Source organism: Diorhabda carinulata, chromosome 9 (genome assembly GCF_026250575.1).
Source record: "Diorhabda carinulata isolate Delta chromosome 9, icDioCari1.1, whole genome shotgun sequence".
Classification (NCBI taxonomy): domain Eukaryota; kingdom Metazoa; phylum Arthropoda; class Insecta; order Coleoptera; family Chrysomelidae; genus Diorhabda; species Diorhabda carinulata.
The window spans coordinates 20,661,555-20,678,864 of NC_079468.1; the positions used below are offsets into that span (position 1 = coordinate 20,661,555).

At 32.4% G+C, this 17,310-nt stretch overlaps 1 protein-coding gene across 2 annotated transcripts in view; it reads right to left on the bottom strand.

Moving 5' to 3' along the window:
- LOC130898004 (protein O-mannosyl-transferase TMTC2-like) overlaps nt 1-17,310 on the bottom strand; it is a 276,788-nt gene that overhangs the window by 47,074 nt on the left and 212,404 nt on the right. For both annotated transcript variants that reach the window (XM_057807023.1, XM_057807024.1), the window contains exon 6: nt 14,608-14,852. In XM_057807023.1, the coding sequence (XP_057663006.1) occupies nt 14,608-14,852 (245 nt within the window). The remainder of the gene's footprint in view (nt 1-14,607; nt 14,853-17,310) is intronic.

Below are 17,310 nucleotides of genomic sequence, written 5' to 3' on the forward strand. Positions count from 1 at the left end.
TGGAAATACCAATTAGTAATGTAGTAATGAACCCACCACTGGGATATGATAAAAGGATCGTATCATCATAATTATGTTAATATTTGAAACATCGAGGGCCTGTTGTAGACTCTTGGGAAGCGAAGACTCACTAATTGTATCGATGCGAAGGGTAGATAAGTATCCTTCACATACCCTCTGTTGAGGTTTCACGTAAAATATTTATTCTTTAGAATACTTGATGGAATGAATTGTTTGAATAGTTGGGGGCATGTTGATTTTAAATAATATTAGCCTTCTTATCGTGTAGAGTTGAAAATGAAAAATAATAATGGAGGGTTTTATAACGTGGTTCATAGAATGGAGGGTTCTTTTTGAATCAGTCGAAAAATAAAAGTCCTTCGAGTAGAAGCGGAAAATTTGAGGCAAAAAAAGCAATCGAACAGAATTTAGCATAGTGTATTTATTATTCTTATAATTTTTGATGGAAGTATCCAGAAAGGAGTTAATTGTGCACATATCAGAGTTATTGTATGAATTTTGGTTAAATAGCAACAAATATGTTAAGAATATGAGTATCATCTTTTTTTAGATATCTAATACATATAACCTAGATGGTTTGTGTCTTATTCTACTGTCTCACCCTTAATGCTACTCTGAATATCGTTTTCTTGTGTTGGTCTTGAGACTAGTGAAGCTTAGGAACTGAATCTTTCAAGCGAAGCCAGAGCCGCACATTTCTGAAGTGACATGTACCCCTCAGCTTCTTTTATCATCACTAGATTGTCTTAGATAGCTTACAAAACTAACACAGTTGTGACTATTTTCTTGATACCTCACTTATGGTATGCCATGAGTTTATTGTACTTATATAAACTGTTTCGTTTGTCTCTCACTTATTCTAATAAAATTTGATTTAGTTGCTTCAGTTATTGATTTTGCAATGCCGCAAATATCCTAAACAGTACAAATCTGTGTGATTATTTGAAGTAGTAATAGATAGAGAATTGTAAGTATAATTGCGGATTGATAAGCTGTTTAGATGTATGTATGCTTGATGGATGATGGATTCTATTATTATTACGATTGCCTGTGACACTAGTGGATCTTTTCTTCTGATTATCCCATAACTTGCAGGACATTCCTCAGTTTCAACTCTGTTGAAGTCACTTAACTATATTTGCGATTTTACCAAATTGAACAATCTGTATTTAATCCCTTCCATAATAAAAGTAGAACAGTTATCCTTACAGTTGTATAGATAGATCTATCCTCTTCTTATTCACAAAATATGCGGTCTACATCTTGTATTTGGATACCTTCTTCGACTAGTATATTGGTCATCTCATTATATCCAATTTTTGCTAGTAGCAACAACAGGTAAATAAAGTTATAATGGTATCTCTTCAATTTCAAGCTTTGATGACTGCTTGGATATCTGTTATTATCATTATTCTCGACCAATATCAGGAGTAGATTCGTCAGTTTATATACTAAAATAACTCATATAACATAATCCTAGGTAAGCGCGATGAAATGCGCTAAGATGTGCTACAAGACACTGCATTGTGCTGCGAGACGCTGCAATACTCTACCTTGCATAGCGCAGATTTTTTTAAAGCGAGTACCGCGATTACTCACAGTCGATCAAAAACAACAATGTTGATGATTTAGAGCAGAGTCTGGACATGTTTGCACGTAATAAATCATATTAGATGAAACATGGATCAATCATTTTACTTCCAAATCAAAACGATCATCATCTGAGTGAACGTGAAATCATAATTAATGATGATTTTGCCCTCTTTCGTAATATTGATGGACGTTCAAAATTTGAATGAAAAAATGAGAATCTGATATTTGTAATAGAATCTCTTTTGATTAAATACTACCACTTGGTATTTGCTGATCTCTTCTTCTATTCCAACCCATAATTTGTTCATTTTCTCAAACAATCTAAACAGTACTCACCTCACCAATTACTTGAGCTCACCTTATTTAACGTGATATAAAAGTTGAGTATCATTCACTTGAGATGCTATTAATATTAAAATGCTAAGAGCGGGAACTTTATGGATTTTTTTAATCATTTACCTCAGATTCTAGGTAGATTCTGGAATATCTTTTACGATCAAAATAATTTCAAAGAATATTCATGACCATGCCGAAGCTGGTAGTCTCTACTTACTATGCAAATTGTGTTTTGTTTTCAAAGAAAAATATACAAAAAGTACTTATAATACTTTCAGCCAATTAAAAATTAATTTGAAGTTAAGTAAAAAAGAAGTTTTATTAAGGAGTCCTTAATTGGAACATCTTCAATAAAACTTCCCCAATCGCTGTTCCCATAAAGTTGAAGACCTTATTTAATATCATATCTCAAGAGACTCGATGTTAATCTCACAAAAATATGATCTTTTTGAATTGATATTAAAACTAGTTATTTGATCAACAAATTACTTTCACACTAGTGATCACCACTTCCATTTAATTATTTTCAGACATTGTTTCAATGGTTTTTCACATTTCAGGTTCAGTGGCTGTCCAGGAAAAAATTTCAACGGTTAAACTTAGATGATGAATGACATTGTGAGTGTGTAAGATTTTGACCAATAATTATGTACAGTCTTAATTAATCATTAATCAAAATAATTAATCGATTGAAGAAGGTGAAATTGTTTATAATACCAAACACACATATTAATAATTTACATCAATTTGATTAATAATATTAATCAGTAAAGGTAAACTTTCAACCTATCTTTGAATGATTTTCTAGTGACGTATAAGATGATAAAAATGGAGAAAAGTATTCAAAAACGACATCAATATAACGTCTAATGACTGTCACTGTTCGATTGCAAATAAAAAATTCTGTATGATAGCTGTAACTATACCAAAAATTTGTTGCGGCCAATCGTTGAATCAAATTTCTTAAAACTAATGATGTTTCTTTTATAGTTGCAGCTATAATGAGAAATTTGCAGATGAAGCATTAATATCCATTCTCGATACGTCATATATCATTTGCTAAAGAATAAACAATGATTTCGTGATGATTTGTATTGATTTTAGGTCTCCTTTTTTAAGAAAACTCCACTTGGTCATTTAAGTCCCCATGATCTATTGAGCTATTTTTAATTTGCAACATCATGTGGCTAAATGCTCATAAAAATTATTTCTTGTGCAAAAAAAAGTCATAAAATTTTCAAAATCAAGTTTATTTAAAGAAAGTATCAAACGATATAGATAATTTTGATATATGTGACCATATAAGTAAGTCAATCGATTCACGCAATATAATCAAATCTTCCACCAATTTTTTTATTGAATCATATATTGTCATAAAAAATAAGAAAGTATGTAATTGGTGGATTGAAAGTATGGTCAGAAAAACTCAATGTAACTCGCCACTTCCCGAATTTCACACTGTATCTAGTTTGCAACTTGTTAATAGGTGTTTTGAATAATAATTTATTTTGCAATCTGCGTAATATTAATCTGATATGAAAATTATGCTCTTTAAACTTTTTCTGTTTTAAAAAACTCTTCAAAGTCCGAGAAGGACCAATTGAAATATTCGGCTTTTGCTCATTCAAACAATACACCTCTTCCTGGGTTGGGGTTTGATAAAAGTTTGTAACACTCATGTTGACACTGAAAACATGGAAGTTAAGGGACAAGCTTATTTACATTGTTTGGAAATCAAACAATGAGTTGTTGGGGTACTAAATTAAAAAAAATTTCAAAGCAGAATGGGGCAAATTTTAGACTTTCGTTTTACTTCATCCAAAATGACATATTTAAAATAAAAATGCACTTGATTTGGAGCAAACAAATACAGATAGTTGTGGAATATACTTTTTCCTTTTTTTTAGTCAAAACTATATTATTAAATTTGAGTAAGTAAGTAAATTTGGATCAAAGGATATGTTGGATTGCATCTAAATAAAACAGCGTAACGTATATACAGGAAAAGATGCGATCAATTCAATAAAAGATAAAATGTACGTATCCTGGTAGGAGAACTAGGATACTGCTTCACGATCCTCAAATAATACCAATTTTCAAATTTATCCTACTTTACCCTCACCTCCAAACTATATTTTCAAATACACAACATTTATATAACAAACAATTTGTTGCAGTTACTTGTTGAACAAAACTACTCCCTACCTCTGAACTTCACACACCTTTTAAGCATAGATAAGCGACAAACTTTAGATCTATTAGTAAATTTTATCAGGGATATTAAAATTAATATCTAAGTAGTATCATTGAGAATTCTGTGGCTGATGAAAGTTATTCTCATTGGGAGACCTGATACCCTCTTCGTCGAACAAATGATAATTAATGTACCGTTATAATTAACCCTTTATCTTTGTGCAGATAGTTAAAAATAGCTGATGAATATCACAAATTGAAGTAAGGACCGACCACACACTTATGTCTCTGACAGTTTCTGTACTGATTAAGGGACGACGATTAACAGCTGTTCGATTAAGACGAACCATAACTCTGAGTTACCTCAAATCTCGATAGCAATACTCCCACAAAGTCAAGAGAAAGTCGGTTCTAAAGCTCAATCTCACTTTAACGACAGTCTCAAGAAACTTTTCGAGTATGAATAGAGAATCGATGTGATTATTTCAGTAGTTATAACTTGATAATTGAGAATATGAGAAAACCTTGAGATATTATTATTTTACACGCTTTATATTCTATAAAGTGTGTACACGGACATGATGCAAAATCTCGGTAGGAAGTAAGTGGGTGACGTGGAAATAATGCTGAATCATGAAAACATTTTCTCATACCACCCCTAGTTTCTGAGTTCTAGCCCTTTAAAGTTGCGATATCCGAAAGTATAAATTCAAGCTATATGAGGACGTCTCATGCCCAATGGTTAACCGTTACTTTCATATGGACAACCTGTACAATCTAAAGATAGCAAGAATGAATTTTTTAATCGATTTTTGAACAAAACGGTACTCTCTGTTTGACTCGATGAAATTTATGGTTTAGGAGATATGTAGTTCGCCATAAAGAGACATTCTGAAGAAAATTATTATAAATTTTAATTAATTATTGAAAATATTTTTATGTCGAACGGTTTCTTTGGAATTTACAACGATATAAAAATCTACACATCTTCTAAAACATAAATTTCATCGAGTTAAACAAAGAGTACTTTTTTGTTAAGAAATTGATAGAAAAATCCATTTTTGCTATTTTTAGATTGTAGATGGCTCTTAAATAGTAGTGTAGAATTATTTATTTCGTCGCACTTTCATATTTTATGGAAATACATCCATTGAAAGTTCATAACGTTCGACTGTATAATTTAGAAAATATACTCAAATGTAAGTTCTGATTTCGCAACTTTGAAGGTCTATAACTCAAAAACAAAGAGTCGTATGATGAAATTTTTCATATGATACAGTATTATTTTCACTTTATCTACTCACTTCCAAATTTTTTGCTTCAAGTCCTGGAAAACCCGTTCTATAACCCATCTGTCAATAGAAAGATATAACAAATGTATATTGATATTTCCAACATAAAAATTTGCGGGTACAAGGGAAAGGAAATCGAGAAATCATTGGCGGGCGGCCATAATACGTGGGTGTTTCAAATATTAATCGTAATCTTTGAATACAGATAGCGTCATGAAAATTACTGTATAGATGTTTGACTGATCTGTTACGAAACGTAGAAAACAGCCTGTATCTTCATAGAACTCTGTAGTTCTACTCCTAAAAACCGATAAAATAAGGGAGACCTTCATAAAATTATCATTATATTAACTAAGCTAAAAAGGAACCATGTGTTTCTGAGTGCATTGCTCCTGCTACAACTGTTCCTAATTCTCAATCTTTTACCCAGTTTACTATCTCTAATCTAGTCTATTATCAATAAACTTGAGCATCTTTTTGAGTTGGAAGAGTTGTAATTGCTTCCATAATTCTCTATCTCTTCACATTGTTTTGCATGCGTTTGAGTTCTATCCACTTTTCTTCTCTTATCCATTAAAGATAGTATTTTGTACCTCATCCTACTTAGTAGTTTCTTCAAATTTTACTTTATATCAGAAATCTTTATTTGAAGATGACTTCGCTTTCGCTTTAATCATCTCACAGTTTATTTTCATCTTTTGAAGGTAAGGTGGAACGATACTGGTCAAAAAGAATTAGAAAATATTCCTGTATAGAAATGTTTTATGATGCATCAATCCTATTAAATCTACAGAAGGGAAAACGTTTCTAATAAACGTAAGTATCGGTCCCGTTTAATAAAACAGTATGAAAAGAGTGCGAAATAGCTTAAATGCATTTAAAGAATTGACGAATCCGAACGGAAGTTACATTTTACGAGCAGGCAATATCAGAGACAATATACAAAGCCTTCGCATTATGCAGGAATGGAAAACATCCATTTGTAACGCTACGCTTTCAATTCTCGTCTGACTCCACTTTGCACCTTTTTGTCTTCGTTTTAACGATTTTCCTATTTCGAACACATTCCTTTAAAGCAACAACAATGTTTGTCACTATGAATAAAAGTTTATGATGAACGACCTAAGTTATAGGACCTATAAACTACATTCAGATATACGTGAAAAAGATTCTACGTCTGAAAAACATGTATTGCAGTCAATGATCACATTCAAACGAAAAACTGCACTATTTTTGAGAGATTCTTCATTTCTTCTGAATTTGTATTGGTGTATGGTAATGACATACAATAAGCATTATATAAATATAGCGATTTGAGAAAGGATCCAGGGTTTTTCGGAAACTATGACTCTGGATAAGATTACGTATCAGATCCCAACCCAGAACGTTTCGTATAATCTACGAAAATCTCTAGTTTTTAATTATCATTTTCAAAGTTGATTTCTCCATGATTTTCATTCTATTTTTTGAAATTTTTGGTGAATTTTATTGTATATTATCCACTCAAACAGATTTTGCAGTTCATTATTTAAGTTGAAATACCATTTAACTGGAATTATTAATTTCAAATTTCGAAATAAAAACAACAAGAAACGAATCAACTCCTCAGCTGATTTCATTTACCCGGTGGTCTACCAGGGTGAAAAGGATCCCAAAAAATTAATACGACCCCATTAACTAGATCAGTTTTTGAACAAGATGAACGTGATCCGGGTTAAACTGATCATAGTTTCAGATAGATCACTTATCAGTAAGTGGTGAATCCTAACCTAGAACAAGTAGTTAGAGACTAAAGCGTGTTTCATGGAGTGTTTGATGAACCTGAACTGAATTGAGATCTATAAACACAGAAAAAGATATAAATTCACGCACGAAACTAAAATAATGATTTTAAAGTGTATTTGAAATTTGAGTTTATAAAAGTACATTCGAAGACATTCATGAAAATCTCTGGTCCAAGGGCATAAGTTTCGTGTGCAGATAGTTTATCATATTCTATCAAATAATCGATTTTAAATGCGTCTTTTTGCAGGAAACGTGAAAAGGTATTATACTAGAAAACCTCACCGATTTTTAATGGTCAATATGATAATACTTGTAAATACTTTCTGACTAGGTTTGCTTGTCTATTCTAAACGCACTTTATTCGCTGTGGTTTCTCGATCATATGTACCAACGTGTGTTGCTTACATTTTTATAAATAACACGGAAAATTTAATATACTTTGTTTTCTCTCAGATGAAAATTTGTAAGCGGATTCTTCATACGCATCTTTGCTAAATAAAAAAATCAGCTGAGAGTAAGTCGAGTGAAAACTGGACAGTTGATGCGTGAATAGAAAATAGATGATTTCGCCTAAATCCTACGTAATAATTACAAAGTCTCATCTGACGAATTTTCCACGAAGATATAGTCAGCTGACATTATCAGGTAATTTCCGATCCGTCTTGCATTCGCTAAGACAATTAAAAAATCAGTTGAAAGTTTTATTAACACAAAAAATTACAATTTTTATGTTATCGAATGAATACAATTAATATCACGAGCGAACTAACAATATTCATTGAAAAGTTATTTACAATAATGTTATTTATAATAAAATAAATGCTGACAAATGTTTTTGAAATTTAATCTTATTGTGTTTTATTTTAAAGAATGTTCTGGAATTTTCTACATGTAACTCCCAAAGGATGAGTAACTTTTTCCTGAATTTCTTTATTATGACCAATTCATGTCAACTTATATCCAGATAAATCGAAAACAAGTATTGAATCATAAATTAGGCTGACAAAAATTATTTTCGCCTTTTTTTTTATATCAACTATTTCTTTCTGTATTATATGCAATAAAAAAACTGAACACGACTACTAACAGTATAAAAGCATGTAACTGCGTTGCAATTTATTCTCAATTGCTTTTTCCCAACGTTTTCCGCCATTACCTGCTCTATAAGTATAAATCATCTCACACCAAAACGACAAACCGGCGTCAGAACAAAGAAAATAAACGTTAATCGTGAGTGTAAGTTTTGGAAGCCAGAGCCATCTGGTCGTCGCATTTCGCTAAATGAGCCTCTTTAAAAAATGAAGAGCTTACCGATAATCATACTAAGTGCACGGAAGTTCCGCTCAAATCTAAATACTCTCATATCTCAACAAAATGTAATAACCATTATTGTACCACTCGTTATGCTTTATATTCGCCTAATTCAATTTATTTGTCATCACGAAAGTAGAAACGCTTGTTTTGGTTGGTGCAAGAACCGGAGGCGGTATTTCACATAAATTTGTTCAATATTTTCAAGTTTAAATTGGTGAAAATCTTGTAGCTTGAAAATAAAGTAATTTCACTCATATTAAACTAACTGAAATTTAATTTTTCCCTTTTCACGTCGCAGCAATCGTTAAACTCGAAACAAATACTTCTTCTCTTGAAGTGGCAGCAATTTACAGCCCTCCAAGATATTTTCTACAAACTCTTGATTCAAAATTCCTAGTTGCAGAAGATTGCAAAGCGAAACACACCACATGGGGTTCCAGACTAGTCACACCTAAAGGCCACAAAATAACCTGAACAGTTTACCAGCAGGTTAGACAACATACTGGCCTACGGACGTCAACAAGATTCCAGATCTTGTAGACTTTGTTGTAACAAGAGGAATAGGTGACATCCACAGTACAATAGATTCAAACTTTGATTTAACGTCAGGCCATAGTCCAATAATAATAACTATAAGTAATACAGACAACGACACCACCAAGCTAACAACTAAAGAAACAAAATGGAATGTTTATTAAAATTTAATAAATATAAACCTTAGACTAGATACAATCAATATATTGAGCAAGCTGTAGACTATCTAACAATATTCATACAAAAAGTAGGGTGGAAAGCAGCGCCCCACAGTTCCAAATAAAGTGTACAAGAGAACTATAACATTTCCTGACACATAAGAGAAATTGTAGCAGAAAATGAAAAGTGCGACGTATATGGCAACACACTATAAATCCTGTGAACAAAAATTACTTCAACAGAATGATCTACAGATTAAATAGAGCACTACATGAAGCAGAGAATGAGTCCTTTCAGACTCATGTTTCGAATCTTTCTGGTGAAAATAACTTTATTTGGAAAGCTACGAAAAAACTTGAGCGATCTACGAGTAAGTAACTCACCTTTACTAAAATCAAATATTATTATGAGCTGCTGAAAATTTGTGAAACAAAGTTCTTGCAGAACACCTTGCAAATATATTCTAAGCCCCACATAATAATAATAACGATGAAAATATAAAAAAATATCTTGAAGCACCATGCCAATTATCTTTCCCTTTGATAAAATTTACCCCGCTAGAAGTTCGACAACAAATAAAACTTCTTAATCCCAAGCAAACTCTTGGGTATGATCTAATAACTGGGAAACTACTACAGAAGCTACCAAGAAAAGCAGTGGTGCTGTTAACAGTAATTTGTACAATGGAAGTGTGTTAATATGATTCAAAAGCCCAGCAAACCCGCAACAGAAGCTAGATCATATCGCCTATAAGTCTACTCTCAATAATGTCAAAAGTACTAGAAAGACTACTTTTAGATCAAATCCAAACAGTTTTTCCCATAAACGGGCTCGTACCACTTCACAAATTCGATTTCAGATGCGAACACTCCACAATTCAACAATGACACTCGAAGAAAAGAAGTCTGGTATTTTGGTCTCCTATACAAACTGAAACCACAATTAAGGGAACTTTATTTTGAAATTTTCTAGCTCCGACCGCTACTTTCAAGTCAAAATTGAAGATACCTACTCATATTACCATACGATAGAATCTGGAGTACCTCAAGGCAGCGTTCTGGGCCCATTTCTGTATCTGATGTACACAGCAAACGTTCCAACTACATACGATACCTTCATAGCAACTTTTGCAGAAAAAAAAGAAAATCTGTTTGTCTGCAACAGTTAATCAATAATATTCTTAATTCAATAAAACCAGTTATCAAAATACTTAGGGTTGTATTTAGATGGAAACTTTACTAGAGGAAAGAAGAAGAACACAAAATCCTTACAAAGTGGAGACGAATAATGAAAAACATTAACTAAAGCTGAACTTTATATGAAAAACATCCTGTATACTTGTAAAGAGATCATGCAGATTATCTAAATATTAACAATTTACTGTCCTTTATAAAGACACTGTATCTTTTGGACAATAATTTATTGAGAGGTGACAATCTCAGGGTAAGGAATCGTATTTTTACTACATAATAAATGTTTTTTCCCAATCCTCATGTTTTTCACTAATTCCTCTCTATTCATGCAAAAACTGTTTAATTCCACAGATAATTTAATTAAAAAGAGTCCTCGTTTTTTAAAAATTGCGTTCGTTTCGCTCCGCTTTTTTTTTGTTAAATACTTTCTCTCTTGCTCTGTAATTAGTCGAAATATGTTGGCCTAAAAAACAAAATTAGAGATAACGCTGAAGGTATTATTTTACAAGCCAGTTACATCGAGGGTTTCGCGTAGCTCATATCAGACTTCAATTAGCATGAACATCAAAACAGGTATCGTCGCCATTAAAATTAAAAACCTTTTACGTCGAAATTTCAAAATGGGATTTCGTTTTCAGATCGATCGGGTAAAATACGCGGCTGATGCATGCGTTTTTTTTTTGTCTTTCCGTCGTAGTGTAAGCGTATTACTCCGCATATTGGAATTAGATATTTGCTGGATGAAACAAGTTGATTTAACGTAGTTATTGCGTTTATAATTTCACCTGAGAACAACCCCTATGGGTCATACAATTTTTGTAACTTCTTTATAATTCACCTATGAAAGGTTAAAAATGAAAAAGCTTTATTTATTATTGCAACATCACTGGAACATACAAAATTCGAAAAATGAAAAATTTTCAACTTTCGCAGGTCGCGCTTACTTCTAGGAGATGAAAGGTCGGAAGCGTCACTGTTTAGTGAAAAAAACAGTCTCCAATAATAGAACAGTCACGAAAAGAATGTATTGAATGTTCTAAACTGACCATATTTTCACAATTCATACAAGAAGTCCTCTAGCGAAAAAAGAGGAGGTGCTTCTAGTCCCAAGACTTGCCTAATTTGTTGGTTCATAATATTTGGTATATTCTCATTAATCCAACGTTGAAGATAACCTTAAATTAATTGACAAGCCAAAGTCAGTAAAAATTTCCTTCTTCGAATATTCTGGAGTGTGAAGTGGATTCTTTGGCGGATTGACAATAAAGTGTTAATGTAATGTTGATGAATTGATGATACTAGTCAAAATTCCTGCCTTTCTTTGGTATAAATGATCCTAATGTAGCACTTTGTTGAAAAGTAAAGATGCTAGACCATGCAGGTCGATTTGATGGTCGAGAAAATTGAAGAAGTATTTTTTTTATCAAACCTAGAAGGGTTATGTTCAAATATTCTTTCAGATTTTCATATAGGTGCATACTAATAAATCAATAATCAACCATAATGTTTTTTCCAGAAGTATTAGTCTGTTAAAGACGTCGTTTGGTGAGTTGATTACTAAGAAAGGGCCATTATTTGCGCCCACCAACTCAAATACCTTTATACCTTATCACAAGGTTTGCTAGGGAAATATTATCGGAAACTAGAATTCCCCGAAACGCTTCTAGACACGAAATCTTTCTTACGACATAGTTAGTCGAAATAGTTCTACACCAGTACAATTTTTTTTCATAAAGTTCCTCAAGATACGATTTTAGATCATAGTAAATACAGAGGAACAATTCATGCTTCAATTTCGAGTTAATTCGTGGTGATAATTTTCCTGTGTCGCTTCTACGTGTTGCTTGCTTTCTGTAATAATAATATTTAGAAGAGTATCTGAAAAAACTTGAGCTCTAATATTGAATTCTTCTGTTAAAGTTTTTACTGGCGGTTTCACGACGGGAAAATATTTGATAAGATTTTATTCCGTATTTTTCCACGTCTGGGAATTTTATATCTACACCAAATGAATCCCAGGCCGGTATTAGGTTGAGTTTCATTATTGTCCTCTTATTTCGAAATGTCCCGCTAACAATTTCTGGGATCTACATTATCTTTTGACTCATCCGAATCAAAATCATCCAAAATCTCTTCCATCTTCAGCTAAGCATTCATTTTTTCAATAAACTCTGTTGCTTCTCCCATGAAGACATCCTGGAAGAAAATTGACCAATTATTTCAAGAAAGAATACCGTGAGAGTCCACGCGCGATCTCCGAAAGTTAAAATATATTATGATATGTTCGAAAACTTAAGCAATACGCTCTGTTTATCATACTTCGGGCCTCTTCCTTACTTTCAAGGCTAAAAGTGATGGTCAGCGATCTGTGTAAAATTATGTGATGTGATTGAAATTATGAGTTGTTTGACTAATAACAAGGTAAATGATTACGGAAAGTAATCATCAATGTATATCAAATATTACGTGGTCGTATGCCGAATCTCTAACTAAAATATATCATAAATTGCTCCATTTAATCGTTATCATAAAGCGGGTGCATGTTTTTTACAGCGTTGTACAACGTCTAGCATTTATAATAAAAAAATATCTTATAGTATTATTAACGGTGTGAAAAATTTCAGCTGGCTCTTTTTGCCGCCTTCAGAGAAAAGTTGATTTGAAATATCACATCCAATGCGTTGTATTCATAAAAAAAATTTCAGGCATTATATTCTACATAAATTCATCATAGATATTCCAGCGAGTAGGCTTTTTTTTACATTTCACGTCTAAGGAAGCTGTAAAAATTTACTGGGATGTGATAATCGATTTGGCAGGTGCTTAAAATTGAAAATTCAATTTTAATGTCAAATCAGTTCTCAAACTTAATGATTTAATTGAACATTAAATTCAGAATTACGCTCCATATGAATAGTGCTCATATGATGACTACTGAAGATACTACTGAAGATCAAACCTGACGATTTAGAAAAGTCTTTCGATGTCATTTTTACTGATTTTCTGGAAATGAATATTGACAATATCGTTTATAGAAACGCCTATTCGTTTGATGATCTAGACTTAGATGAGGTGATGATTTCTGAGTCTTATGATGAAATCCATCATACTGATAAGAATACCACAATTCGTTGAATAGAAGGACATTGTTATGGTAGCATAGTTATTTTATTATCAGTGAATTTTACGAATTGTTCTAGAAAAATAGCTTACGATTACTTCCGGAAGATTTTTGTTTTTTATATTTTGAAGACTGTAGTCAAAAACTGTAGAAAAATATGAAATATAAAAATAAAAAGATAAAACTTTCGTATTATAGCTTCCTAATACTTTTTGTCCCAAGTTAAACTGTCAGATCATTCCTTCAGCAACCGATCCGGTGATTTCTAACTCGACAGATATTTGACATTCAGTAGAGCACGTCTGCTTTATCGATGATAGGTAGCGCTGAAGACAAAATTACTAGGCCAGAATATGAAGAACGCTTGTGGTCAGCGTAACCGGGAGTCATTTAGGCAGAATCTACCATTAATTAGCAATAGGCCATAAATTATGGTTGTTAGAGGAGGTAGAATTTGCCTTGATGTTGCTAATCAGCGGTATGTTTTGTCTACACACGTTTTATTGCATCATCTTGTTTTGTGAGTCGTGCATTTCTGTTTTATTTTTTATGTGGTGTAGTCAGTGTAATGAGTCTAGTAAAGAATTTATTCAGTGGATATCAGAATTTTCTGATGAAACTAATACTTCTTGGGTATTACGCAGATCCAAGAAGGATCCATCTCCAGAAGGAAACCAGGTGTAACTAGAGACAGTAAGCGTCGACCAGCAACTGATGAAAAAACACACTCAAAAAGGACAAAAAATCACGCTTTCAATGAAAATAAAATGTAGCGAATACGAAGTCGCACTAAACATAAAAGTGTTACTGTAATAATGTAAAATTTCTTGTATAAATAATAAAATAATAAAGCCTGTATTGTTCATTTTACCATATCTTTACTTTTCTATCAGCAAGTTCATGAATGAACGTGCACATGTTTAGATAAAACATACCGAAATCGTCCAAAACAATTCAATTATTGAGATTATTAAAAATAAGTACAAAATTGTAAAGTCATCACAAATCGAAAATATAAAAATATATTTTAAAAGATCTACCAGGAATATCAGGTCGTAAAACTTACCTGCGGCGGATAGTGATCAGGTAATGAATGTGCTGCTTCCCTATATGCCGCCAAAGCCCTTTGCAGTCTTCCTTGGTCCGAATAAAGAGCTCCCAGTTGAAGTAAAGCCGATACTTTTGCAGTCTCATGTTCTTTTCGATCCTTCAGTCCTGTGCCGTTCAATCTGGATCCTTGCCGCAGGATAGATGCAGCTTCTTGGCATCTTCCCGTTGATATTAATGCTGTACCCAAGTTTACGTATGCCACTGTAACAAATATCATCTTTTTATTCGGAGTGTTTGTTTCTATTTTTGACATAAATTCATATATGATGAGTCAAATTTGAATTACATGTTTAAAAAGGCAAAAATATTTCCAATATCAACAATCTTTGATGGAATACAAGGGGGACAATTTGAAGAACGTAAGTGTTATGATAAATGTCGTCGTATGAATTTGTTACTTATTATTGTACCTCTCGTTGACCTCTTCGTACACATCCATTTAGTTACAGATGGTTTGCTATGAGAAAATATGGACCGATTATTTCCTATGGAATTTGAGGTACCTTAAATTTACATTTAGTCTTGTTTATTCATAATATCGTCATAAACCATCAATTGGGAGCAGACACAAACATAAAAATCAAGTAGATCTTGTACTTTAGCATCTGCAGATAACCGACTAGTGTTTAATGCAATATTTTCCAAACTTTTGACAACAAATTGATCTCTGTGTCGTGATGATATGATGATATTGGAAGTCGATGCATGTGGAAATTACGTTCCGCTGTTTCACTGTTGTTTCTACTTAGGTCAATGTACTTATACATTTCATGGTCATAGTTTGCAAGGAATACTATTTAGAACGAGATATAGACATCCATTGAAGTGTTCAAAAGCAGTTATCAATCTCTTCAACAGTGCTTTTAAGTGGTTTCTCCATGAAAAACGCATTTGCAGCACGACAATGCTAGGCCATAATGTGCCGGACGAATTTTGAACAAAAAAGGCTCACGAGATTGTAAAGCTTACCGAAAACTTTATCTGTGGTAAAGGTGTATAAATAGGTGAGAGTGTACTTTCAGGATTGGTATGTGTCATTTGATGTGGTAGTAATATAGTTACATTCCATATAAAGCGGGAAAAACTGGGAAAAACAAAGAAATATACAAAAAACAACAGTTTCAGCAAACACAACTCTCAAAAACTCTTCCTTTCCAAGATGCAACAGTTTCAAGCTAGAAATCGATTGCTCCGTATCTAATGATGGAAAAAAGAAGAAACTTTTAGTTCCACAACAGTAATTATGAGTAAGTATCCCAATTGATAGTTTAGTAGTTGAGGAATAAATTACTTTTCTCGAGAAATGGTTCATTGGTGGAAAAATTAAGTGTAAAATAGGTAAGTCAAGTTAAAAGGTTTTAATTTACTTCCATTTTCTGAAGACGATAACTTGGTTATCGAAACATGCGTCACACAGTGTAATTATGAGTGGTGGTGTACTGATAGTGTGAACAGTGTGTTCATTGTAATCGTATATCAAATAATATTCTCTATAAGCTTAATTATTTATTATTCCTGGACATATCTATTTCTCACCTGAGTACCTTCAATAATAATCGATAGGGCATTTGACTTACTACTACTCTATGTTTTATGTGTGCATATAAATCGATGTTGATAGACCCCTATAGAGTATTTATAAATATTTTATGATAATTTATTGTAAACTACAAATTAAATACGTACAAAAAGCAACCTGGGAGAAAGTGAATTTATGATTGTATATTATGAAGTTCAATGTAACTAGGAGAAAATTTAGATCGATAATTGCATTTTTAGCAATTAAAAATTTCAATTTTGTCAGTGGAGTATTAAATCATTCACATAGTAGATTATATTTTTATATAATTATAATTTTTATTTTTATATATTATAAACTTTGCCACTTATGCCTTACAACTAAATATAATTTCTTGGTCTTTTTTATATTTGACGTGCAAGTTATCACCGTACAACGTTGTTAACATGAAACTTTATCAAATGGAGGGCTTAATTCAACGTTTTCACCTCCCTCGACTCTATTACACCTTCCAAGGTTCTCCCATTACATTGCGGTCGAACGCTTTAACTCCATGAATTTTTTATTCTGCACTCGGTTTTACATTTTCCTGGTAGCGGAACAATATTTTCGGATGTCCTCGTTTAATCTCTGACCCTTATCACGACGGAAAAGGTGTCGATTCGTTTAAAATGAGAATTCCCGAGGTTTGGAGATTATTTTCGGTTACCAGCATAGGTGAGTTACCTTAAAGAGCAATCCCGGCAACGGTTAAAGGGAAAATGGGGTTATATATTTTGTTATGCAAACTGTTTCCAAGTGGAAAGCATGGATAGAATTAATTCCCGCAGAAGATATTATCAGTTGGAGATAATAGATTCTATCCCCGCTTCAGTAATCTTTGAAACATATCGTTTATATAAATTTTTCTATTATCAATTTAATTTTTCATACAGATATGGAAGACATTTTGATTACATATTCAGGTGAAATTGACAGAGTTTTCATTCACAACAATAAGTTTCAATATGGTGTTAAGTATAATTATAAAACAAAATTTATTTATGTTTCTGAATCTTCTTGATTTTAGGTCTCTTCTGTTTCAAAATGAGTTTTTTTAATAATTTTTGAAAGGTTGATAAAATTGACTCAAGTTATAAC